This window comes from Poeciliopsis prolifica, unplaced genomic scaffold (assembly GCF_027474105.1).
Source record: "Poeciliopsis prolifica strain line A6 unplaced genomic scaffold, Auburn_PproV2 SCAFFOLD026, whole genome shotgun sequence".
NCBI lineage: Eukaryota > Metazoa > Chordata > Actinopteri > Cyprinodontiformes > Poeciliidae > Poeciliopsis > Poeciliopsis prolifica.
In genome coordinates, this window is record NW_026562401.1 from 2,647,916 (window position 1) to 2,675,356 (window position 27,441).

Genomic DNA, 27,441 nt, shown 5'->3' on the forward strand with positions numbered 1-27,441 from the left:
GAGACGATCGCGAAAGTTCACCTCCGGTGACTTTGCGCCTCTTCTGAATATTGTTTTTTTTTTATTTTTCAAACCTTTTTTTCCTCCCACTTTATTGTAACTTCTTGTGATTATCCTGGATGGAAACGGGGATACTTCATGCGAGGTTATAACCACATGTAAAGACGGAACCGCTACAGCAAACCAGTAAGTGAATGAATGAATGAATGAATGAATGAATGAATGAATGAATGAATGAATGAATGAATGAATGAATGAATGAATCGTCTCGTATTCTGACTTCTATGGACTATTAGGCTGACAGATAACAAACCCCCAGCAGCTGTTTGCACATTAACTCGACCACATGTCACACTAAACTTAAACCCCAGCATCCTGTTTTGCTTTCCCTCAACTTTTCGTGCGCTGCGCCGCTGACCTGTTGCTATATGAACGCGCCCCGCTGCAGCCAGGCTCTCTCTGTCTTTGTGTGTTGTTTCCAAGTGAGGCTCAACTCGATTTTAATTTGCGCCGGGAAGGTATCATATCCTTTCTGGTTGTCATGGAAATGAGATGCCTCTCACTCACTGGCACAATGAGGAGAGGAGTCAGACGCACAAATGGGTCTGAGTGGAGAATAGTCCAGCCTGCATTCACGCAGGGTCTGGGAGAGTAGACTTAATACTCTTTGATTTCATCCCCTTCTCCATTTTTAGATTAGACTCTCAGGGTTTTATGAAGGAAATGTGTCGCTAATGGTGTTTTTATTATTATTTATCATTATTATTAATCTGGCTGTAGTGTGAGTGGATGCTGGTTTCTCGTGGAAAATAATGTTGCCGTATTAGTTTTGTCTATGTATCTATTTTATCTTTGTACATGGAAAAAACATGAAGACTTTCTAATTCGGTCAAATGATTTAAAGTAGGATTCAGTCACATTATTCCAAATGGTCTAAGAGGGAAGAAAAAGAAAAAAACACACAGCCACGGGCATTTCTACATTTCTGGCTCCTGAAGTAATATTTCCCTTGAAGACATGTGTTGACAGCACGTTGTAATCTATATCTTCTGCGCTTTTGGGACATTTCTGGGCAAAACTCACCAAGCTTGAGCACACTTTACGCACAGAGGCAGCCACTTCTGACAGCCTCCCCTCTCAGGGCTGATTTACAGTACTCATATATTTCTCCTCTCTCTCTCTCTTTCGCCTTTATATTCCCTCTGTTTGCTGGAAGCCTTCTCTTGCCCCCTGTCTGTCCGGGGTTATTGGTGTGAGGGGCTACCGGGGCCTACACCGGCGCTCCGGGGCGCGTGTTTTGCGGCTCTTGTGTCGTTCTCTTGGTTACTGGTGGGTGAGCGCGTTATTGGGGCCAGATCCCCTCCTTCGCGGTGTTCTTTTGAGGACGAGGCACAAGCGAGAGGAGACGAGTTTGAGAAACAGACCCTGTCGTAGTTTCGAAAATGTGCTGATGAACATTTAAAAGCCCGAGATAAGAGCGTAAATTACGCACTTTTCCATCTTTACCTCAAGAAGTTATGTAAGAACAGCAGCATCTTTTTCCTGCTCTTATCAAACATGAATGGGTTTTTTTCTCTCTCTTTCCCCCCAAAGCCCACTCAAATGGCTATACGCCTAATTGAATAATGACTTAATTGTTCCACATCAGCTCTAATCAAATAAACGTTATACAACTATTTTTGTTTGTTTCTGTATAATTTGATACGATGCATTAGGTTTCTGGACTATAAAAAGAACATCTTGACCAACAGAAGCACAAAATAGTTGCAAATTTGTGATGTTTTTTTTTTTTTTTTTTTAATAAAAACTGGAATTAGTTTGGGAGAAAGTGCTAGTAAAAAAAAAAGAACGGTTGTCACGGAGATTATTAATATTGCTGACACTAATACCCGAATGATGGTCCGATTATTGCCCCCTGTCACGATTGTTGTGACTTGCGCAAATAAAGCCGCTGGACGACAGTAAGTGGTCTTACAACTTAAACCGTGCCACTGATTTCCTCTGCTTGTGGAGAGAGAGACAGAGAGAGAGAGAGAGAGAGAGAGAGAGAGAGAGAGAGAGAGAGAGAGAGAGAGAGAGAGAGAGAGAGAGAGAGACAGGACAGTGCATACAGGACAGTGTTTGACAGAAAGGGGGCGCTCTGGGTCTTGAAATCCGCCGGCATCCGAGCGTCCTCTTGCAGTTGACAGGGAGCTGGAGGCGCACAGCACACAGGAGCCCCGCTGGTTGAGAAGGTTTCAGGTCCGACTCTCCCAGCGCTTCCAGTTTATTAAGTCTGCCGCTCTGGATGAACCTTGAGCGGACCGGTACAGCCGAGATCAGAGGCAGCAGAACTGATGGCCCGGACGCGCTGTTTTTAAAAATATTCACCTGTATAGGTGTGTAGATGTTCCTTTTACAACTTATTCTTGTTGAATTAATTCTTTGGTGCGCACATTCTGGTTATCTTATAATAACTCTTGAGGGCTCTTTTTTTTTCTTCTTCTTTTTTTGTGCGTTAGAATGAAACCTGTCGCCCACGTAAGTGCAACTTCTGAAATGAGCCGATAGACCTTAGTTGTGGTTCCTAATATTTACTTTGCAGCATAGATTTTAGTCTTAAAATCAATCAGTGTTTGATAATGGGATGTGAATATTTGTCTGCCATCACATCCAAGAGGATTTCCATTTATTCCGGTTGTAATTTATTGTTTTATTACCTTGCAGCTCCTTTCATGCTCTATTATGTCTCTCCGCGTCTTTTTAGGTGATTTGTTGCACTTTATCTGCTGGAATTGATTTTTCAAAAATAATTTCGTAATCAACGATTAACTGAGTTGATTTTTTTTTATTATAGTTTTTGATATGCAGATTTTCCCAGTTTACATTTTAAGAGAGTTAATTGGGTTCTTGGAATTTGCTAAACAGACTTTTGCAAGTTTACAAAAATTGTGGCAATAATAGTATCAATCCTTGTTTGTATGTGTGTGTTTGGATTTTGTTGATCGCTGCTTGCACAGGGGACTCATCACCCACCTTTTCTTTCAGTTCCCTTCTTCTAACCCACACATGTGGTCCTGCAGGCACAGGTTCGGAAGAGCGCGCCCAGCCGAGCTCGGAGCCCCGGCTTTCGGATCCCTCCTGTGCCACGTCCGCCGAGTCCTCCCCGCTCCAGCAGCCTTGCCCCGGCCGCAGCCACGACACCCCTAAACCCCGGACACCCAGCACCATTCAGCGCGAAGCTCTTTCACCAGGTACAAGACTTGGACTCGTCTTTCTTTCTATTTCTCTCTTTATCCTCCTTCCTTTCTCTCTCTCTCTCTTTCTCTTTCTTTTCTTCCTTTCTCTCTGTCTTTCTCTCTGTCTTTCTCTTTCTTTTTCTTTCTTTCTCTCTTTCAGTTGATGCTTTCTGCAGTGACAGCTCTCCCTGCGCCCTTTTTTGCGGTGTGTTTGATGGCAGATATAGTGAATTTCACATTTCAGAAGCTTTATCATAATTTAAATCTGAATTTAATCAAACACGACTTGAGTAAATTCTCCTGGTTTTTTCCCCCCTTCAAATAAAGAATTAAGAGTTGTAAGATTTGTGTGTGTGTGTGTGTGTGTGTGTGTGTGTGTGTGTGTGTGTGTGTGTGTGTGTGTGTGTGTGTGTGTGTGTGTGTGTGTGTGTGTGTGTGTGCGTTGGAGGATTGCTGTCAGTGACATTTCAGTCATTAAGATGAGACATTGGTGCTCTGTGGTGTGTTTCAGTATTCTTTTGAGAACCTCACACACTCTCGTTTCAGCACTTTACAATGAGCCCCTCAAACTGAAGGCTTGTCATGTAAATGCGTCTGTCTGCTTTTGTGTATTTTCACAACACATCTATAACTTTATTCTCCGTGTGTGTAAAGAGGCCTCTGAATTTGATTTTGTTTTATTTATTTGACAGTATTAAGAAGAAGAAGAAGAAAAAAATGCTTTCTAATTGATGTGTGCAACTTCATGTTTTTATTTGTTAGATCTATGGCATTCTGACAATGAACAGGCGCGCTCAGTTATTGGAACAGCTGCAGTTTGTCCAGTTGAAATGCACATCTCGAGGTTAGAGACTGTTTCCCTTTGCCTCACTGTACGCTGCACCCCCTTTTGTCTGATTCTGCTTGGGTTGTCTGTCCTTTTGCTTGCATATGCACACGCACACACACACACACACACACACGCACACGGGTGTATTTTATGAAGTGGAGGGAGATTTGATGAAGTCTACAGAAAATCTAAATTTCACCTATGAAAAAAAATCTCATGTGTCTGGAGGAGGATCTCAGTCTGTGAAGCTGGGTGTGTGTTGGTGAGGGTTGAGTTTTGACAGAAGTGGTTCTACAGGTTCTGCTCAGGATGAGGAGAACCGTGTTATTATCACAATGAGCTCACACAGACATCCTGAACGTCAATGGTGGAGAAAAGAAAAATGTGGGTGCATGCCTTTATTTGAAAAGAAATAACAATAATAATAACAACAACAATAATAATAATAATCAATGCTCCTCCAAAGCATTAGCTACTAATATGACTCACAGAGACAAACGTGAAAATGTTTCATCTTTAATATTTCTCACTTCTTCTGGAGCTCACCTGAGGCAAAGTCAGCTCGACAAAACCTTTCAACTTAAACACTCCTGACAGCCTAATGAGCTGCTGCAAGGTGTGTCAGGACATGGCAGGTGCTGGGAGTCTTTCACACACACTTGCACTCACACCACTTATCTGGGGTTTGACCTACTGACACAGCACAGCCTCAGACTTTACCGCCCCTCACTCTTCCTCTGATGCAGCAGAGAGAAATAAAACTTTGTAGGTTTTGCACCGAAAGGCCCCGTGACGCCCTTATTGCTCAAAGCGTGGTTTTCCACGTGGGTTGGAGAGATGGTCACTCGTGGCGTAGAAGAAAAAAAAACGATGACGTCAGGGACACGTAGGCATAGAGCTTGACTCATATCCTGGATATATATGTATATATAAAAGCCTGTTATATTGGTTTATAGGCTTGCCTTAGCGCTTTGTGTGTAGATACTTAAATAACTTGAGATAAAAAAAAAGTTTTAAAAAGAAATGTAAAATCCTGCTAAATATTCAAATTCTTATTTTTAATATAAAACGCAGAGTAAATAAATACATGTATGGATCTTTCTTAATTAATCCTTTATATCCGTCTTTCAGGCAGAACCCTTCAGGTACATTTTAATTGCGCCAGAGCCTCTAAATCAATCAGTCTGTCTGTCTGTCTGTCTGTCTGTCTGTCTGTCTGTCTGTCTGTCAGTCTGTCTGTCGTCAGCGGTTTATATGAGCTTTTACGACCGCAAATTTAAACACTCAGGCGGCTTTCAGATTGTCTTATTATTACTTTCTGGCGAAGTCTGCAGCCACCTGATGAGAAGAAACAGTGTTTTGTTGTTGTTGTTGTTGTTGTTGTTGTTGTTGTTGTTGTTGTTGTTGTTGTTGTTTTTATGGAGTTACCGGACTTTCAGTTTTTGCTGCAAATGAAGTTAATTGGCTTTAATTCCCCAGACCGAGTCGGAGTAAGGATGCCGCTCGGACGGACTGGAAGAGGTGGGGAGGAGATGGGGGGTTGGTTTAGCGCCCTCGGACCTGCGTGTCCCGCGCCTGACTGGGTGGAAGAGTGACGCGCGGGGAACCGTGGTGATTACGGCAGAGTGCGTGCGTCCGTGCGCGCTGGGCGTCAATTGGGAGCAGCCGATGTGTTGACAAAAGGAGCGAACGCAACAAGCCTCCGGCTGAGCTGGCATTCAGTCCCGACAGGACGGAAAATGAACTCTGAATACTACGTCTTTTGATTAAAAAAAAAAAAAAAAAAAAAAAAAAAGAAGAAAAAAAGGGGGTCGATCGGGGTTGGCCGTCTCAGTTTTTCCTTTCGCACAACAGAGGAGTTAGTGGGAATCAGTTCCACAGGCGTCCTTGGAGAGCCTTAGTTTGAAATAAAAAGTAAAGAAGAAAAATTATTTCCTAATTTTTTACATTATTTATGGAAAGAAGACAATGCGATTTGTGTGAATATTCCGAATTATTCAGTGTCTGAGCAGTGGAGTTAAATAGCTGACACTGATTTGATGGCGGCGCCTTTATTTAAACCCACCAGAACAGATTCCACATTCCAGGACTGAAAGCAAAAGCTGCGCTTTGGGACCTGGAAATGACGTCACCCCCGAGCTGAGCGCGTCCTCGTGTCGCTTTCCATTTGTTTTAAGATCGGAGAATCACGTCACGTCAGGTTTGCAAACAGATTCTGTGCCAGCAGCACAAGACAACAGCAGATAAAGAAACATGTCTGCAAATAGATGCTCAGTGGCCTGCTAAAGTGTGCCACTGGTTTAACAGCGTCCAAACAGTCATAAGAGCTCATTAAAAAAAAAGACTATATTTTAATAAGTATGGCAGCCATATTGGATGGCTTCCCTTACAGCCTCCAGCTTTGCCAGCAGGAATTTCACACTAGCATTCGCAATGTCAGACAACAAATAGTGTTTTTCTCCAGATCTGTTCACAAACAAAAGGAACGTGTTCACAAGAATGTTTCTCAGCTCTCCTTGTGCCACTGGCTGAATGAGATACATGGTGTATACTTTCCATTTTACGCTCAGTCATATGAGACATGCTACGAGTCAGTGAGCACTGAGGTTTCCCAGTTGGGTAAATTAGAGAGATTTTGAGTTCTTTCTGTACTTCCAACTAGAAACGTGGAAAATTTGACATCAGAGTACAAAAACTACTTATTTGAATCACGAGCTGAACTTGATGCACCTAGAATCAACTGGATTATGTGATTTAATTGAAATTAATTTTTCTTTTCTTTTTTTTTTTTTTGTGGATGTGCCTCGAGACAATATTTGTTGTGAAATAAACTGAAATCATTTTTTTAGCGAGTTTTTTTTATTGGTTATTTTCTTATATACAAAAATTGAACATTTAACATTTCATTTCAGAGTTTGTACATTTCCCAGGCTGAACAGCGCAACATGCGTGCTATTCATTTTAATTCAATTCAAAAATCCTTTATCGATCTCAAAGGTAAATTGAATGTTCAAATTCTTTAAAGAGTTATTGTAGATAGTGATGGCAGTAACTCTAATATCAATAGATATCAATGTCAACAGAATCGCACAGCCAGAGTGGCAGTGATAAATGTGATGGCCAACCCAAGTTCAAAAGGTGGCCTGTTTTTGTGACAGCAGCTGAATTAAATCAGAGGATAACTCAAGACCTGCCGGCTGGCGTCTGCCTCAGTTAGGGCAAATATCTGTTTTTGTCTGTGTTTATCAGTGTATCCATGTGTGTGAATGTGTATGTGGGACTTCTCCAACACCACCATAGGGTTCCATTATTATTTAATGTTATCTCATCTGCTTTGCCATCTGACTAACCAGAGTGTGCTCACCCAACCTACAAAACACACACACACACACCCCACACACACACACAAATAACTGGATCTGAATCTAGCTGCTTCTTCCCCCTTCCTTACTTGACTAACCGCGTGGATCAAATCACTTAGGTTTGAAGTTGCGCCTATTGGGGCTTCACATATTCCTGCTGAATAATTGTTCAACACAAGTGCAAGGCGTGTAAAAGCATGACATGAAATGAATGACACTGCGTGGCAGGATGTAGGCAGGGAAAAGGTGCATCCAGTTAAAAACTGCCTGTTCCAATAGAGCTGTGCAGAAGTTTTTTTCAGTCATTGTTTGACTGGTAGGCTGATGTGCACGAGCCTCTAATAGATTCTGCTCTTTCCTCTAGACTTATTGTAGCATCTGTCTCAAAATCCCACCCCTATGTTGCATATCTATTTAACAATTGTTGCTATAGGCTTCTACTGTACTCCACTAACCCAATAATATGCTTTTTGAATAAAAATCCCGTGACTGAGTTGTATCATGTAGCTCTAACCTGTCTGTATGCCCTTTGCCCCCCCGCAGACATGCCCTGTGTGCAGGCTCAGTACGGGCCGGCCCCTCCAGGCTCTGCTTACTCCGGCCAGTCCTTTGGCTACCAGGGTGACAGCTACAGTTCTGACCTTATGACCCCGGACTACACCAAGCTGGACCTGGGTGGGGGTGAGATCTCTGCTGCTGCCACCACCTCCCTCCCGAGCTTCAACGTCTTTGTGGAGGGCAGCTACGAGCCCAAGTCCTCCTGCCTCTACCAGATGCCCCCCCACAGGCCTACCATTAAGAAGGAGGAGGACAGTTACCCAACTGCCCCGCCCATGGAGGCCATGACCTCCACCACCATGTACTTTAAGCAGTCCCCTCCATCCACCCCCACCACCCCATCCATGACACAGCAGCCTGGGACCTCCTTCATGTGGGATGAACACTCCTTGGGCCCACAGTCTCACCCTCACTCCATGGGGTCGGGCCTCGAGTCGGGACCCCTCAAGTCCCCTCGCTTTTCGCACTTTTACCAGCACTCTCCGCCTCACAGCGGCGGCAGCGTTGGCGGCTACGAGAGCCTCGGAGGGGGGCTAGTTCGCACCTCATCCTCTTCGTCCTCATCTTCTTCGTCAGTGTCCCACCCGCACGGCCAGCATCTGGAGCAACCCATGTACCAGCTGCACCGCGGGGCTGGGGGCAGCAGCCTCGCCTTCCGCTCTCTGGCTCTGGGACCATGTGGCCCCCTGCTAGGGGACAGCCTGCCCTCGCCGCCCCCTCGGGGTCCACAGGGGGAGGGGACCTGCGCGGTGTGTGGGGACAACGCAGCATGCCAGCACTACGGCGTACGCACCTGCGAGGGCTGCAAGGGCTTCTTCAAGGTAAAAACTCTAAAGTTTTTAAATACAACCTGTGAGTCAACAGTGTGGGAGTGAAATGTGGTCAATTTCACTGCTGCATGTCATGGATGTGGGACATATATGTCCTATCTGTAAGCCCTCAATCACACAGACATAAATAAACCAAGCATTACTGCTTGGTTTATTTATAAAGAACATGTAAAAACAGCCGAAGTGAGTCACTGCTGTGATAAAATAGATAAATAACAAAACAATAAGCCCAAATTAAAAGCTGTGATAAAGATACATTAAAAATCCATTAAAGTCTCAGATGGTATTAAAAGCTAATATAAAAACCAGAGTTTTTGACTGGCACCATGCAGCAGCAAGTTAGTTAATTTAGTTATTTATTTCAAACATATTCACATTACAATGATATGTATTTAGGTAACTATTTGTGTGAAAAGGAGATAAGAAGAAGTATGAACATATTTGACCTTGCCTTGTTTCTTTTATGTCCTTCTTTTTGCACATTTTACACAAAGCTAACTAAATCCACTGATTTACCTTCCTAAAAGCCATCGATGGAGTTGCCTCAATTGTTATTGCACTAATTGTTTTTAAAAATTGGGTATTTTTTCAAAGAAATTAGTTTGTTGATGTTTTTTTTTTTTTTCAAGAAAAGCAAAAGTGCAGCAGCTGTCTTGCAGCCAGCTGACAGGCAGTGTGTAACAACAAGAGGGGAAGAAGCAGCATATATCAAAAATATTACTTTAAATGTAGGGATAACGCTACAGAAAATCTCTGATCACCTTAGCTTTTCTGTGTTTTGAATTGTTCTCTTTCTCATTATCCTCTCCTGTTGCCATCGTCTTTGACCCCATCCCACCAAACGCGCACAGTCACCTCCTCCAAACTTACATCAAACTGACGTGTTTCTCTTGAAACTATTTTCTTGCTCTTGCCTTGCTCCCACTCTCACACCTTCCTCTCCGCTCTCTAAATCATCCTCACAGTCATAGTGAAAGCTCAGCACACCCACAGGGGGTCATCTCTCCCAGCAACCAAGTGGGCAAAGTGTCTGCATTTCCCCAGGAGTGTGTGGTGGCTTGTCTTATTTGAGAACACAGGATGATAACAGCCCTTATTCTCTGTCTGCAACACAGCGCAGCGAGTGTGCAGTGGAAAAAGGTCTCCTACTTGAAATCAAAGTTTCCTTTCTGCTTGTCAGGATTGCAGCAGTGAAATTGACCACATTTCACTGACACAATACCACGTCCAACATGAGTCAGGTTGAAATTCGGGCTCCGCAAATGATTCAGTCGTGCGCGTTTCGCTCTGGCTGCCAGACATCACAAATCACCGCACACGTGCTAATGCAAGATACGGTTTCAAGTCCAACGCGCAAGTGATAAAAATGCACCAGACCTTTACATTTTTCTATTAGTTGCGAGGTGGGTTTTCTTTAAATAAGTGAGTGGCACAAGAGCTCCAAGTAGAAAGACATTAAATTCAGGTAGTGTAATTCTTTTGCATTATATGTATTTTTAATTTATATATCTCTGCATTAAAAAAATCCCAGCACACTTTGTTAGGGCTTTCTGCAGGAGCAAAAATGAAGTGGCAGCAAGACAGAGGGTGCAGAGGTAATTGAATAATGCCTCTGGTAGGTGGAAATGAATTATCCTTCTTTTCAATTAGGTTGACAATTTGTTTTTATTTAGTAATTAATGAAAACAGTGTCTGACGGCAGCAGGCTGCAGGGTTTGTGTCGGTGTCTGTGTGCGTGCATGCATGCGTGTGTGTGTGTGTGTGTGCTTGTTAAAGAACTCAGCACCCACAGAGTCTGTCTACGTTCGCTGTGCTTCCTCTACACACACACATGCAGATGCAAACATGTGCAAGCGACATGCATGCAACCACATTTAAAGAGAAACATATATGTTAAAATTCCTTTGTTCACTTTGACTCTAGGTTGTAGCACTAATAAGAAAAACCTCCTGTTTTTCTTCATATGCAAGAAAAACAGGAGGTTTTCATATTGTGATATAATGTATATATAATACATTTTATTTATATATATATATATATATATATATATTATATATATATATATATATATATATATTGTGTGTGTGTGTGTGTGTGTGTGTGTGTGTGTGTGTGTGTGTGTGTGTGTGTGTGTGTGTGTATATATACATGTATTTTTTTTTACATATTTTTATGCACATTACCTCCATTATCGTGATGGTTTTATTGTACCCTGAAATACTTCCCTGATTATATTTAATTATCTCCGAGTAGTTATGACACATTAATCCACAGAGCAGGCAAGCTGTAAATTATTGCTAGTTTATTAATGCAATTCGGAGCACATTTCCTCATGAATTAATTTCAGATGTTAAGCAACTTTTTCTGTCCCTCATTCTATTATTTTTGGCTGAATAATGTGTGCCATTCACTGTGTGTGTATGTGTGGGTGTGTATGGGTGTGTGTGTGTGTGTGTGTGTGTGTGTTTTCAGTAATGAAGTGAATCTATTCAGCTTGTGTTTTTAAAATTTGACTCCATCTCACCTGTTTTTGTAACGCATTTTGTTGCAAGGAGCAGCGCATTAAAAATATGTTTTTATGCACAACGGTGTTGCTCTGCTCATCAGCTGAGCTTCCTGCACAGAAATTGCATGTTCCATCTTTTGGAAAGCAAGTTAGTCAGACCTAGTTATGTGGCCGAATGGGACAAAGCAGCTGCGTAAAAGTGTGTTTTTAAATGCATTAATGCGAAATACAAGTTAGTCAACATGCACAGGAATAAGCTGCTGTTTTGTAAGTTTAGATCAACGTTGTTTGTTCATCCACAAAGACACTAATAAGAATTTAAGTTGAGAGTGGCAAAAAAAAAAAAAGTCCCTACAGGGCTTTAATTTAAACCAAATATGTTACATGTCAAGAATCTGCCTCTGCTTGCTCCATCAAGGGCCCACAACACCCACAGTGTGCTGTTTTTTTTTTACATTTGTGCTCATTTGAGAGGTTGATTTTTCACCTGAACCGTTTTCAGCTTGAAGCGCGTTTAGTTCCCAGAGACGATTTGGGGCTACAAAGGTTCAGAGTGTGAATTCACTAGAACTTAGTTGGAATTTGAGTAAAACATGGCAGATTGAATGTAACCTACAGTTTGCATGGCATCATCCTCTTGGTCACATAAATGGAAAACAGAGTCAGGGCCGTCCCCAGCTTGAATGAGGCTTCGACCAGAATTTGATTTGTGAGGGCAGTTAAGAGCCCCCACAGATTCACCCTCTTTGTTTTCATGCACACTCTCTAACTAGTGAACTGACTAATTTTTTTCCCACATTCACAGTTTGTCACTCACCTTAGAGAATATTTACTGAATAAATCTAAAGATAGAAGCAGCAAATTGGTTAAATTGGTTAAATCTCTAAAATGAGGACTTTTTTTCTCCTCTTTTCTTCTTTATTTGTACAACACTTTAATGCAGACTACACAGTCTGTACTGGCAGGCAGGTTTAATTAGTTGTGCTTGGATTTACATCTTTTTTCAAGTACTTGTAGAAACTTATTGTCTGACACCTGCAGTGTGCATAAATTGTGACTCAAACGCAATATGAAACTAAAGCAGCAGCATAAATTACCTCCCACCAAACATTGCTGTTAAGCCAGTCACAGGTTGTGAACTTGTCCCAGGAATTTAAATGTTAAATAATTTAACTAAGTGGTGTTTTTCCTACTCTGTTGAAAACTATGGAAGAAATTCAAAAGTTTGTTCATTCTTGATGAAGTTGAAAACAAACAACAAAACAAATTCTGCTTTTGAGAGCCCCCTACTGGTCTGGTGAGCATTAACCTGCAAGTATAGGAAACAAGGTGATATGCGTTGCAGATATGCTGATCTGCAACGCATATCACAGGTTAAAGACAGACCAGACCTGTGTTACAAGATGTTAATTTATTGAGATTTCGACAAACTCAAGATTTTCTTCGAAGTTTTATACATTAAACTTTGCAGTCAAACATTGCAGACTTTATTGTCAAACAGCCAGACTTAACTCAGCCTTTAAGGCGCCTCTTTAAACCTGTTGCTCTCAATCCACTGCAGGGAAACAAATCAAATCCACACATATCTTAAGTCGAGCAGCCCTGAATCTCAGTGATGTCATTTCCCGCAGCAGGAATACTGTGAGTGCATCCCACAGCCTTTCTCCTCAGTGATCAGGAGGTTTCAGTGAGTGACAGACATGAATCAAAATGCGCTGATGTCACACCCTCTTAGCAGAGGTGAAATAACAGGAAAGTAGTTAATAGTAGCTGGAAGGCTGGACGTTCAGTACTTTATTATTATTATTATTATTATTATTATTATTATTATTATTATTATTATTATTATTATTATTATTATTATTATTATTATTAACAATAACAAAGCAACTCAAAACGTATATGTACTGAGGCAAGAGTACCAAAATAATAAATATTTATGCAATAAAAACGCATGACACTCCCAAGCCCCACCTCCAAACCCGTTTCGGTGGCGCCACCGTTTCCCGCTGACCCTGCGGTGCAACCTGTTAGGGGTGTGAACCCATGTTGACACGCAGAGGCTTCCTGCGTCACCCCGGCCGCTCTTCCTCCTCACTGAGCGGATGCTGATTTCCCTATAAGCTCCGTTAATAGCCATAACTACCTCATCCCCGACGCACACGAGGTCAGCGGCCATTGAGACCGTGATCCGCCGCGGTGCCATGGCGACCGCTCTCATCCGGCCGCGGCGGCTCCTTGGACGCGCCGCGGCTCCGCAGCCGCGCGCAGCGCAGCGCACCGGTGTAATTGGTGCGTGATTGGTCTCTCTGGGGACGCGGGCATGTGTGGCGCGAGGGTCTCCTAATTGGATTTATTTGTTTTGATACATTCTCGAGGCGTTTGAGAGAAGAATGGGAGGCTGCGGCACTTTCCGTGTGTTCCGTTTGTTTAATTTACGGCTTGTTCTGGAGGCACAGCTTGACAACGTGTAAAATGTAAACAGTCTGCAAATAAAAGCATTTGCACTTAACAAGCGCCTCTGCGATCATGTGAAGTCAGGAATTACCACAGGGGATGTTTTGAGTGTCTCTGGTAATTGCTTGATGCCTGTACTAAACACATGTGTGCGTTTAACATCAGAATGAAGAAAAGAGTTAAAGCTCTCGGTTAGAAACGAGGGCTGCTCTTCACAGTCGGGCATGCTGATGATCGGGGCTGGTCTGATCCTGCCCTTATTTTTTTATTTTTTCTCAATGGAACCTCTTTGCTCTATCATATCTGCACCTCAGGCCAAAGAAAAAAGAAAGAAAGAAAAACTCAAAAGGGAGTTTAATGAGTTTTAATCCCATGTGTCAAAGACTTCTGTAAAGATCCCCCCCTGAAGGTTTTACTGAAAGTTAACAATCTCATGTTGCTTTGTGGCTTGTTTGCACCAACAAATAATTACTGAGCACTTTAAACAAAAGTGCTTCAAATTGTCACTCTGCTCTGTAAAAATCTAAATGGAAAAACAGTCAGTAAACTTGGCTTTCTCACTCCACCTCCACCATCCTTTGTTTGAACTAATAATAATAAAAAAAGGACTGAATGTCCAACCTTCCAGCTACTTTTAACTACTTTGCTATTACTTGCACCTCTGCTAAGAGGGTGTGACATCAGCCTACCCGTCATTGTAAGTATTGCTGCATAGTCTCCAATAACTATTATCAAATTGTGAACACATACTCACACTGGACATGAAATAAGCCTCAGAAAACTGCCGCTCTGTAAAACAAAAGCACCCTGGGCGGGGAGCCACGTACCTCAGAACCTGCCACCTGTTCCTGATATTAGAAGCTGGCGCATGCCTGTTGTCTTCTCAGATATTATAAATTGCCTTTGATTCATGAAAACTCCGGGTTCATTCGGTTCTCCCATGTGGCTGGTTTTGCTTTTCATTTTAATAAGGTCAGCGATAGCAGCGCGGGCCACGCAGCAGAGGAGAACACGGCACCCACGGGGCCCACTGAGAGAAGCGCGAAGCTATGCGCGTTGCTCCGAAAAGGAGCTGACCCGGGAGCCTTCACGGACAATCTGATGACGCAGATCCCCCCACTCCCCGCTCCCCGCCCCCCCCCCCACACACACACAAAAACTCCCCCCCACCCCCTCCCCGCGCGCACCCTCCCAGCCTCCTCTCGCGGGACCTGGGTCCTTACGCCACGCGCTCCGGCCCCCCATTGTCGGCTCCGGCTGTAATAAAATTGTCCCTGCTGCAGGCGACGCTTGTTGGGAAATTAATTTGATCTAATTATACTGATGTCACCGTCGCCTTTCAGCGCGTAATTAAAATCTGACCTGCGAGCTTCTGCTTCCTGCTCTTCGATAGGGGAGGAAAAATTGAATTAAACAAATCAAATATTAGGTGCTGATTGTGTTTGGAGGCTGATCATCGGCATGTCTTGTTTTTTTTTTTATTGTTATTCCAGCGCACCGTGCAGAAAAACGCCAAGTATGTGTGTCTGGCCAGCAAGAACTGTCCTGTGGACAAAAGGAGGCGCAACCGCTGCCAGTATTGCCGCTTTCAGAAGTGCCTAAGCGTGGGCATGGTGAAAGAAGGTAAGGAGCATCCCACATGAAAGAAACTGCTCACATAAAACATCATCCTGATTTCTAAAGTGTTCACAACTTTCTTTTCCCCAGTTGTCGGTGGGTTTCAATGGGATTTTGTGTGGTAGACCAACAAAGTGGTGCATGATTGTAAAATGGAAATAAATGGATTGAGATTTATTACTATTTAAAATCTGAAAAGTGTGGCATGCATTTGCATTTACCCCTCCTGGGTCAGTGCTTTGTTGCAGCAGCTGCTAGTTTTTTCGGGATAATGGACAGAAAGCATCTGTGAGCATACGTTTTTAGTCTTTTCCCAGATTCTCAATTGGATTTAGATCTGGACTTTGTCTAGGCCATTCTCACCAGTATAGGCTTTGATTTAATCAGCTTCCCTTACCCGTTGCAAGAAAAGTAGGTTAGGGTAAAGATGGTGGTTTTCTCATGGTTTTCTTCTTTAAGTCCAGTTTTAACTGGTCCACTGATAGTTGTTGTGGCGACAGATTCTCCATCCTGAGCTGTGATTCTGTTTGTTCACTAAACCTTCAAGGCCTTCACAAAAGATATAAATGAACTGTAATGAACACATAAAATGCCTAGAAAATATATTAAAGTTTGTGTTTAAATTGTCACAAAATGTGAAAAATGTCCAACAATGTAACAATTTTTGTGATTTTCCCCTCCTGCTGGTGTTCAGGAGGCCAGTGATGACCCAAACCACACATATTCACGCTGTGGACAAAATCCAACCTTACAAAATAAACCACAACAGCGTTAAGTCTGGCCATCAGAATCATGCATCCTTTCTGTTTTTCTTTGCGCTATGTTTCTCTAATGTGAAAAATCGGTGTGACACTCATACTGTCCTCGTTCCCCTGAGGTTTCTCACCTGTCTCAGACGTCCTGTAATACCCCCACCCACATACACACAGCACATCAATGCAAATACACCCAGAGCGCTCATGTTCCCCTGCCACACTAATGCATGTGCCAGCAGAGCAGCTCCGCTGCCACCTGCTGGCCTGCTGTGTGGGAAAGGTGGGAACGCTGGACAGCTCCTGATGAGTTCGGGTCACTAAGTTGGAGGAAAAAAAAAGATTCTAATTTTCTCCTCGTCTTTCTTTGCTTCACAGTGGTCCGTACTGACAGCTTGAAGGGCCGCAGAGGACGGCTGCCCTCCAAACCAAAGAGCCCCCTGCAGACAGAGGCTTCCCCTCCGTCGCCCCCGCTCAGCCTGCTCTCTGCTCTGCTCAGGGCTTACTCCCACTGCACACCGCGAGACCTTGACTACAGCCAGGTACCCCACTCCCAGCTGTCCCCATCGGACCGAAAAGCTCAGTCTGTTTCGCGCTGGGTCTTGTTTTACAACTTCTTTCCTCTCCCTGCACCCAAACAGTTCAGCGCCGCCGACCCTCCGACCTCCACCTCAGACGCGGAACACATCCAGCTCTTCTACAGGCTGCTCACAATCTCGATGGAGACCACCAGGTGCTGGGCCGAGCGGCTGCCGGGCTTCACTGAGCTCCAGCGTGACGATCAGAACCTGCTCATAGACTCAGCCTTTTTGGAGCTGTTTGTCCTGCGACTTGCATACAGGTAAGACAGATGTATGTGTTTTTAATTTTAAAAATCTTTCATCATTTTATAAACATAATGGATTATAGTGAGCAAATGTTCTTGTAAAGCCGGTGCGCCGCTGTGTTGGTGTATCTCCAGAGTAGGAGGAGTGCAGCTGAGTAGTCACCATATGAAGCGAATTATGAATGGAGACTTTAGCTATGACAGTGGCGACGCCCACAGAGTTCCTCTCCGCTCGTCTGATATCTGACGCACAGAGAGCCCTGTGTGCGCGCGTGTGTGTGTGTGTTCTGCAGGCTAAAACTGTGTAAACGCTATGAACTGACAGCATTGATTCCATCGAAACGCTGGTCAGCTGAGAGGCTGGAGAGGGTTGCTATGGGAGGAAATGCGTGTTGAGATCAGCTGACTGAAAGGAAAGAGCTGGATCACAAAGAGTCTTGTACAAGGGCTCATACCGCTGGAATTTTTTACCACCATTGGTAACATTACAACCAAAAACTTCAATGAGTTTTTGGAGGGTTAGCAGAGGTAGCTGGAGGAGCTGCACAGATCCACAGCTCAGGTGGAAGGACCTGTTGACAAGATAATTATAGGGGGGCGAAAATCTGGCTTTGTTGAAGAATGGCAATAAAGAACAAAATAGCAAACTAGTATTTTCGTTTTGTTTCTTGTGCAAGTAAATCACGACACTCGAAATAAGACAAAACTAACTTATTTTTCAACAAGACAGGAGCTTGTTTTAGGTCTATCATTCCTTCATATTTATTAAAAAGTGATAGTTCCACCGTATTTCACTTTTAACTAGAACTTTTCCATCAATATTAAGAAATTATTTATTTAAAAATTAACTCAAAAGCACTTTTGAGCTAATTTTCTCTTAATTCAAATGTACCAAGTTTAACTGGAAACTAGAAACAAATACTTGGTAAGATTTTGTGGTTTGCAGTGTGGGGAAGAAAGTGATTTGGTCAGAAGAGTCCAAAATTGACGCATAAACAGAACATTGAGTGTGGACGAAGTGTGACACTGCAAATCACTCCAAAGACATCCCAACTTTAAAAACTGCGATGGAAGCATCATGATGGAGGGATGCTTTTCTAGATTCACCTGCAATTCATGAGTACTTCTTGTACAAGTGTCTTTTCACAATGAGTTAATTTTGCAGAATATAAATAAAAACAGATTTGATTTTCTCAACAGAATAAAAGTCAAGCACACAGCTCTTATCTTGAAGGTTGTGTTTTTATGTGGCCCTCCAGAGCCATGAGGGCCACATAAAAAGCTATGGAGCGTTTTGAGTTTGACACATGTGGCTTAGATCAAACAATATCCATCTGCTAGAAAGGCCCAGTCAAAGCCCAGACCTAAACCCAAGCTGTACTTGCAGTGAAAGTTGGTTCTACTTTGCAACAGGAGGGAACAATAGAAGTGCACCCAAATCCAGTGCTGTCCTATCATGTGAAATCAATACAAAATACACAGAAATTTGTGATTGTAATGTGGAAAAAAAGGTGCAGAATACCTTTGCAAGATAGAGAACGCGCAGAAACACTACGCCATGCCTTTACTGCTGGCCCGGCCCGACTCAGCCTCAGTTATCCTGGGTTACCGGTCCACTCCTGCGAGGCATGCTGCTGGTTAAATTTATGGACGGGAGGAGGAGGGGAGATGGCGCTACAAGCTCGTCCTTTTGTCTGAGCTGTCGTCTAGGGCAGAGGACCAACACAGTCAGGCAACACAGGAGCGCTTACTCAGACTCTCTGACGATGTCGAAGTTTCTCTCCTCCCGATGGAGGTCCAGGTGCAGGGTGGGAAGAGGATGGATGGTGGCATCACAGTCCCAGCAGGACGGGTGACTCTGAGTCACGTCAAAGGGCGGACACAGACACGCACGCACACACCCATGCATGCGCTTCTCATGTTCCTATCAACCTAACTCCCACAACATAGAGGAAACCACACAAATCTGGCCCTGTCTAACTTTCCGTGCTACACTGAGATCCCATCGCTTCAGCTCTGCTTGACCCTGTGCTGAACCAAAACGCTTTCCTGCACTCACAAGCGTGTGTCTAAACCCTGAGTGCATGTGGGTGTGTGTGTGTGTGTGTGTGTGTGTGTGTGTGTGTTCAGCGTGCACAGAGCAAATTTGCTTCGCTCTTGTGAGATCCACATCCCTGTGATCCCCTCCGTCACCAAACAGTTTCTGTGGTTATTGGCTGATAACCATGGTGACAGCGTAGTCAGGGGGGAGTGGAATGTGTGGCAGACATCCAGCGGCGTTGCGTGCGTGTACGTGTGTGTACGTGTGTGTGTAGGCGTGAGCGTGAGTGTGCATCTGCCCGGCTGCTTGTCTGCCAGCCCGTCGGTGTAGTGCTGATCATGTGCCACTACCAGACGAAGGCCAAGCGGTGTTATGAAATGAAGCTGAGCATTTAGCTGAGGGGCATCGACTTAATAATCAGATCAGAAAGAAGAACAGACTTCATTTTCTTTGAATTATTCTTAGCTTGTTTCCATTTGTCACTTGCTTGTCTGGTTTTAAAACAGACAAGCAAGTTTTGGGAGTTTTTGGAAAAAAGAACAAAAATATATTACTTATCCAGGTTAGTTTTAGAAATCTTATTGTGCAGGATATTTTATCTTTTAGAGCAGCAGGTGTTGCAATTACAACATTGATCATCCCTGATCTTTAACAGCTTGGTCTCCAAGATTTAAACTAGCTGTGGACATAAAGGACAGCCTAGAATATAGAGTTTGAATGAAACTCTAAAAGTTAAAATGTCATCCCAGCATCCAGTCAGTCCTTTTGCAACTGTGATGTTGCACATCATGGTATTGCAAAGCCAGTTGCGATTTTGTAAATTTTGAATAACGCAACACGATTTTAACAAGCCGTGATTATTTTGTTGTTTATTTGTCAGCCAAATTTGTTTTTTCTTGTAAATGAGGAAAATTGTTGTGCAGCAACAATTTGGAAAGGGGGAGAAGTGGGTCACTTTGTGCTCATTGCAGTGAGTACAAAGTGAAGCTGCGCTTCTCCAGGATCACTTTTAAAATGTGATTTTAAAAGCAGTAACTTTTATAGAACATCAGCTTAACCTGATGACTGGCCGGTGCTTAATTATGATCCAAAAGCAGGTGTTAGTCCTTCTGAGCACTCTGTATTTTAGAAACCACCAGGAGGAATGAAAGCTATGAAATGCTTTTCAAAGGTTCCTCTCAAGGTTTCTAATTGAAGTTTCCTGTTGAGATCTTTCATCTCGACTAGATGGTGAGAAGGGATGAAGTCAAAAACAAGCTGAAAGCTCCTCGCGTCGCATCTCTTGATACCTGTATTTATTTGGTGACTTGCAAGTTTTTGTTGAAAATGCACACTGTTTTAAAAGAATTAAAAAAACAAAATATTATTACAGTGAGTGGAGGGATAAGGGTGAAAGTGCAATGCTAACACAGAAAAACAATGTTTGGAAACAACGCAAACTGTTTTTCACATGCTGTTTCTTGAATCCATACATCCATGTTTTGCAAAGCTTGCAAAGTGATAAAACATTTTTTTAATGCATGTTTAAAAGCCTGAATTATGTGCATTGGGCTAAAACTTTGAGGGGGTAAATCTTTTAATCTGTAGTGAGGATAATTAGACACAAATGTTGCTGCTTCTTAGTCTCATAACTTTTAAACCAATGTTTGTATAGACTGTAATTAGTGGCTTCCAGGTCTTTTCCCTAATCCTCATTTTTTTTCTTTCTATCTGCACAATTATTTGTTTTCCTCTCGCTCTTTTTTTTTCTCCTCCAACCTCCCATCTGTCCTATGCGTCATTCATTGTCTGCTCCCCCCCTTTCCCTGCTCTGCTGGATAGTTAAAAAAAAATAAAAGCGGGATGTTGTGTGCCGTGAGTAACTGATGGTTAAATGCATCCGAGAGGCCTTTTCATTTCCTCATTAAAGCTTTGTGTTTCCACTGCACTCCACAGCCTGGGAGCATTAAAGCTGTAACAGTTTACCTATCTGCACACACACATACACAGAGCAGGCCTCTGCCCTAACCCTTCACCCCACCCTGCCACAAGGAAATGCAAGAGTGGTTTTAAATGCTGTAATTTAAAAAACACACAAGCTTAATCAGCTTCATGCCTCTGTTTGATGTGTGTCTTGTTTCTGGCTTGCTGGTGTAATTGTTTCCTTCTTCGTATGTCTGAATGCATCAGAGAAAAATACAGCATTTTTATGAAAAATTTAATAATTATTATATATTTTTTTTGTCTCTCAGGTCTATGCTGTCGGAGGACAAGCTGGTGTTCTGCAACGGCTTGGTGCTGCACAGATTCCAGTGCCTTCGTGGGTTTGGAGAGTGGCTGGACTCCATCCGGGATTTCTCTTCTCACCTTCAGACCCTCAACCTCGATGCGTCTGCCTTCGCTTGCCTGTCTGCCCTCGTTCTGCTCACAGGTAACCAAAACCCCCGAATCATCTGCAGGAACAAATACGTAAACAGTTACCTGATCCATACAACTTCCTATCAATCGCTCAGGATCTCGAAGATTACATTTAGTGATGTAACAAGTAAGACATTTAGAAATAATTTTTTAATAGTTTCTCACTTTAAATCAGGTTTATCTAGAGCAAATCCTACAAAACAAACTCACCTGGACATAAATCTATAATAAAAGGTGTCATAAAATATCTGTATTTGCCATATGTCTGGAGTAAAAAGTAGGAGTTAGAGAGAGGGAAGTTTTTTTTTTCTCTTTAAGAAGACATCTAGACTTGGGTTCAAGAAATAAAATAAACCTCATTTTCATGCATGGTGCTGGCAACATCATACTCTGGGGATACTTTTCTTCAGAACTGGACTTTTTCTCTTGGTGAATGAAATTAAAATGAAGTTGAATAATGAATAGGAGTTAAATTTTTCTACATCACAGCGAGTCCAAGTACACATCCGATTAAAAAGCAAAACAGACTTTTCAAAATAGACTTGATGGTAAACTTGTGGGTTCAGCTGAAAAAGACTTTGGGCAAAATCTGATTGATATGGAGAACTTTACCAAAGTAATATTTGCAAGTTAAGAAGTGGGATGTTGATAGATTTCCAAATAATAAACTTTTATGTGGAAATTTAGTCACAAAGTTCTGTAATTAATTATTTTACACATATAAATCCAGTTTATTATACATTTTAATTTTACATTCATTGTGCGAACAGATTTGTGCTTTTCAGTTAAACTAGGCTGGTTAAATGTTTTCCTTTTTTTAAATCTAAAACATCTGACATTTAAACAGGGGTGCTAAATCTTTTTATATCCACCACGAAAGTGCTTGTTTATATGTATATCTAAATATATTTTTTTCAATTTGTTAGAAGCTTTGGTTGTGGGTTTTTTGGGGTTTTTTTTACATCCGTTGATGTCACACGAACGTTCAGAGACACACGTCAGCGCGTCTTGTCACGCACCTCTGCTTGAAACAAGAACCCGATACCCAGAAGCACCTGCTGCACCTGCCACACACCTGGCCCCTTTAATCAGTAGCCATGGCTGAAAAATCGACACTTTATCCACGGGCGGACTTCGGGAAGATGCAGCAGTCGTGCCGTCTGCAGAATGCATTAGAAATGTAGCTTCATTCAACAAACGATGCAGCGAAATTATATACTGAGTTTTTATTCTTTAAAGCTCAATTTTGCAGTGAGACATTAATGTGCAGCGGGTAAAAGCCCCCCCTCCACCTCCACCTTACAACCCCGTCCTCCCTCACTCCTTCTCTCTCTCTCTGGGGGAGCACTTAACTCTGTTCTCCATCGACCCGCCCGCCATGGGGCAAGGCTCTGGAACGGCGTCCGCGGCTCTCGCAGTGGCACTCCGCCACCTCGGCAAAGCACACAGCGCACGGCCGCGGCAGAGCCACCGGGGCCACCAGCCGATCGACCGCTTCAGAGTGGCCAGTGCAGAAAGGGCCCTCATCGATTTCTCCCCAGGAAGTGCCGCACAGAGAGAAACAAGGAATGGGGGAAAGAGAGCAGGGAGAAAAGCAGAGAAGCAAAATAAAGAGAGAAAAAAGGAGTGCAAGAGGTCTGAAAGGCACAGTGGAAGGAGGGCTGGAGTAACTCTGCAGCCGCAAACACTGCAAACAAAAGGGTCACATAAACAAACAATAAATACACTTCCAATAATGGATACCTCAAAGTGAGACTGGTCTCAGAGGCAGCCTCCCCGCAGCATACACTGTCTTGTGTGTGTGTGTGTGTGTGTGTGTGTGTGTGTGTGTGTGTGTGTGTGTGTGTGTGTGTGTGTGTGTGTGTGTGTGTGAGTGTGTATGTTGGTGGGGGGGTGGACACCCTGTTCTCAGCAGAATGAGTTAGTGTCACATTAAGTCTGATACGAGTGCCACTGGAGTTGCTATGGGCAGCAGTCTGCAGCCCGTGTGCGTGTGTGTGTGTTTATGTGTATCCCTAATTGAATTTGGCTGTTCACAAGGCCAAATAATCAGCTAATTGTTGAGCATTGTTGTGTCTTAAATTGCCAAACTGCAGGGCCTATTTGAGCATCTGTATGCGTTCATTTGAAATATTTATGAGCGGTAAATGCGCAGCATGCGTTTATTTCCATGTTTGTGCTATTTTTCTATGCCATGTCACCATGTGTGTGTGTTTGTCTACACAATGTGGAGGAGGCTTATTAGATTAGACGACGTATTGATCTGCAGTGAATGAGACAACGTAAAGCTGTTAAGAACATGAGCCATACAGGCTAATGAGGTACAATTCAATATAAAACAAAATGAGGCTAATGCTGTTTTACCTGAATGAGCTCTGATGTATACATGTGTGGGTTTTGTTTTTGTCATTCAAAATACAGTTTCTTTGTACCATTTTAACTCTTTTACAGAAACAGAAAGTGACTTTAGGAATAAAAATGGCTGTTTGTAAAGGACCATCAGAGAGTAGTTCAAAATTATGAGGAGGAAAAAATATATAGATGCTTTTCAACATCCATCTACAAATAAAAATCTGGAAAGTGTGGCACAGGAGGACACAAAAAACATGTGGAAAATGAGACCAAAACTAAACTTTTTGACAGCGAGCAAACTGCCTCCACATTGAAGCAGGGTAGTATTCATAATGCGGGAATACTTACTGTTCTGCAGAAGATGCTTGATGGGAAATAGAGAGAGTGACAGGCATGGCAAGCCTGTAGGTGTTAAAGGCTGGATGTAGAGGCTCGTTGTGGTTCAACCCGGGTAAAAAAAAGAAAAAAAAGAAAACAGCGACGCTCAAGGGAATGGATACTTTTGCGAGATGCTGCGGTTGATCTCTTCTGCAAAAGTTGGTAATGACCTGACCGAAACAAATCTGCAGTACAAAACAGCTTCAAAGTTTCCTAATGAGATAAAGCTTCCTCTGTATTATATTTTCTGTATGTCTGTATCATATCTTTATTAGTGTGTTGATTATTATTTCCAAAAGATCTTAGAAAACCATGCATCACAACAACGCATCTTCATGAAAAATCTAATAAAATATTTGCAAGTTGCAGGCAAAAAACTGAAAAAGTTTGCTTCTGCGGTTTAAATTGGAGCTCTAATGTTTTCTGTTTTCTTACTGCAGATCAAGTCCCGGGTCTGAAGGACTCCAAGCGCGTGGAGGAGCTGCAGAACAAAGTCATCTGCTGTCTCAGGGACCACCTGGGCTGCGGGGCGTCCTCCTCCTCCACCAAGACCACGCCTCCTCTGAGCCGTGTGCTGGGCCTGAGGGCAGAGCTCCGCTCGCAGAGGACCCAGGGCCTGCAGCGGATCTTCTACCTGAAGCTGGAGGACCTCGTACCGCCGCCGCCGTCAATCGACAGATTCCTGGACACCCTGCCCTACTGAGGACTCGGGCTGAGCGCGGTGAAAGAAACCCACGTCAACCTCCTGTTCAGGCCTTTTGACCCCACGACTCCCAAAAGGGGGAGAGAGAGACAGAGAGAGAAAGAGAGAGAGAGAAAGAGAGATTCTCTGTTCTGGCCGATGCAGAGCTGAGAGAGCAAATCCAAGGCTTCTCGCTCAGTGTGGGGGAGGAAAACCAAACGGACAACCAACAAAAATGCTTTTCTTCTGTAAAAAAAATAAAAAGAAAGAAAGAAAAATAGACAATAACTCAAAGACGCTTTGCAACCTTTTATTTGATCCTCCACTCTTTGTCTTGTGGGGGAGGATGATGAAGCTGAGTTGCACATCAGAATGACTTGTTCCTGTCCTTTCTCCATCTGGGTGGCAGCTCACTTTTGCAAAAACAAAAAGAGGAAGAAGGGTTTATGAGTACTGTTTTAATCTGTGTTTGGCCTCGCTCATTCTGTCCAAGAACTTCTTCTTTTCAGAAAAGATCAAGTCTCTGTGGGGCAGAAGGTTTGCTGAGCTGTTCGTGCCCCTGTGAGACTCAAGTTTGTGCCTGTCGATAAGAGGAAGCGTCGTGTTTTCATACTGAAGTGTAGAGAAATGTCAGAGGTCAGACATGAAGGGCAGAAACACATACAAATATTTCATAAACACGTGGAAGTGGCGAAGGAGGCAGCCTCTTAATTACAAAGTGCAATTTCACCACAAAAAGGAAGACACGGAGGAGGGAAGGTCTAATTTCAAACTCTAAATTATTTTAATACAAAGACTTTGTTTCTGCGTGTGGCTTTTTACGCAGCAAAGGACAAACTGTGCACTAAACGATCCATGACTGAGTCACCCAGACTTGAACTCTCTCATCTGTCTTTTTTTTTTTTTGTTTGTTTGTTTGCTTGTTTGTTTTCTTGTTTTCTATTATTATCTCATTTTAAAATCACAGGTTGGGGTTGAACATGTGGAGGAGCGTTTGCACATGGTCACAGATTGGCTTGTAAAGCACTTACAAAGAAGGAAGGGCTACGAGTGCAGACACACGCCCGGGCCCCCCGGGCCGCGGGGCGTTCGACAGATCCAGGAGGGACAGAGGGAGGAGAGAGGAGTTTTTTGGGGGGGTTGCGGGTTAAACATTCCACGTTTGTGCTCTTTTTTTTGTTTCTTTACATTTCTGTCGTGGATGCTGCGCAGGAGTCCCTGAGCCTGAGAGAGAGGTCAGGATCGTGGTGCAAGCTGCCGAGAGCTGCCATCGCATTTCAAAACAACGGCTCCGGCTGCGTTTGCTGCGCGGGGATCTCCCCAGGCCTCCACCGCCCACTCACACCCTCACAGCAGCAGTTTTAAAAGGAACGAAGCAAATTATAGATATATAAATATAATATAAATATATATATATATACGTATATATATATAAATAAAAACTAATATTTTGAAGTGTTTTTAGCTTTTTCAAACATTGTGGTACAACTTGTGCATTTTCTTTTTTCTTAAAAAGAAGAGAAATGAAAAAGAAAACAACTTGCTGTTTTTTCAATGTATTCTTTGGTTTGAGTTTCCTGTTCTACATATATATATATATATATATATATATATATATATATATATATATATATATATATATATATATATATATATATATATATATATATATATATATATATATATATATATATATATATATATATATATATAATTTTTTTTCTCTCTCTTTTGTTCACTGGATTTTCTGTTCAGCACTTTGAAATCATAAACTAGTTCTGATTATTCTGACCTGTTGCGTCCTGTGTTGTGATTCTTTATTGTTAACTTCTCATGAAATACAAAAACATTTTAACATTTGCATTTCAAGGCACAAATGCAAACTTGTTTTCTTCTCAAAGAGTGTATATACCCTCTAGTAGCACTTTGTTGTGTTTTTAATATCAGAGGTCTTTATTCCAGGTGAAACCAGATCCAATGTGTAAAAAGACTTAATGCCCAACGATGCAGTGCAAAATACAAACTAATTTGGGAACAGAGGTTCAGTCTATCACAAAATTGTGGCATGTGATTGTAACTGGCCACCTGAGACAATAATTTGTAAAAGTCCTTTCTTCCAGCAAGATCATCCTGTATTCAGTTCTGACTGGCTTCCTTGCCTCTGTTGAGGGAGAAGAACTCCACAGCATTATGCTGCCACCTCCATGTTTCACCCTTGGGATAGTTTATTCAGAATGTCCATCTTGTGGCATTTTGCAGATTGGCCAAATGTTTTTGGTCCTATTTGACCACAGTAACTTCCTCCCCTGCAGACTTTATTGGCTTTCAATTCATAATAGATTTCTTTTCACCACTTCTCCATTTTTAGACTGAATGGTTGTCCTGTCAATAAATTTTCCAAACTTAATTGTAAATCTGTGCAGCTCCTCCAAAGTTCTCCATGGGTCTCTTGTAATGCCCTCCTTGCTTTAACGTTGAAGGCTGTGTCTTGTTAGATTGAAGTTTAGGGATATTAGTGAAAAAAAATAGAATTATTATTTATGAAGCACATTTCAAGACAGATTACAAATCTGTGCTGTACAGAAGAAAAATAAAAACATCAGTGTAGTGCACTGATAAATCAGCTCCAATTTTCT

The 27,441-nt window shown here is 42.6% G+C and overlaps 1 protein-coding gene across 2 annotated transcripts; it reads left to right on the plus strand.

Moving 5' to 3' along the window:
- Positions 1 to 1,957: 1,957 nt before the first annotated feature.
- nr4a3 (nuclear receptor subfamily 4, group A, member 3) lies at positions 1,958 to 26,378 on the plus strand. Of its 2 annotated transcripts, none has more exons than XM_055047804.1 (8): positions 1,958 to 2,378; positions 3,063 to 3,233; positions 7,953 to 8,788; positions 15,254 to 15,383; positions 16,508 to 16,671; positions 16,771 to 16,970; positions 21,228 to 21,406; positions 24,564 to 26,378. In XM_055047804.1, the coding sequence occupies exons 1-8, from the start codon at positions 2,288 to 2,290 to the stop codon at positions 24,824 to 24,826; spliced, it is 2,034 nt and encodes a 677-aa protein (XP_054903779.1). In that variant the 5' UTR covers positions 1,958 to 2,287; the 3' UTR covers positions 24,827 to 26,378. The 2 variants fall into 2 exon arrangements, with proteins under 2 accessions (XP_054903779.1, XP_054903780.1); XM_055047805.1 differs by lacking the exon at positions 1,958 to 2,378 and adding an exon at positions 3,981 to 4,062 and having other exon boundaries at positions 3,067 to 3,233.
- Positions 26,379 to 27,441: the final 1,063 nt, after the last annotated feature.

Excerpts from the sequence above, each read along its gene's own strand:
- nr4a3 (XM_055047804.1), top strand. The coding sequence starts at position 2,288 with ATGAACCTTGAGCGGACCGGTACAGCCGAGATCAGAGGCAGCAGAACT. Across the intron at positions 2,379-3,062 it reads AAAAATATTCACCTGTATAG|GCACAGGTTCGGAAGAGCGC; the intron begins GTGTGTAGATGT and ends GTGGTCCTGCAG. Across the intron at positions 16,672-16,770 it reads GAGACCTTGACTACAGCCAG|TTCAGCGCCGCCGACCCTCC; the intron begins GTACCCCACTCC and ends GCACCCAAACAG.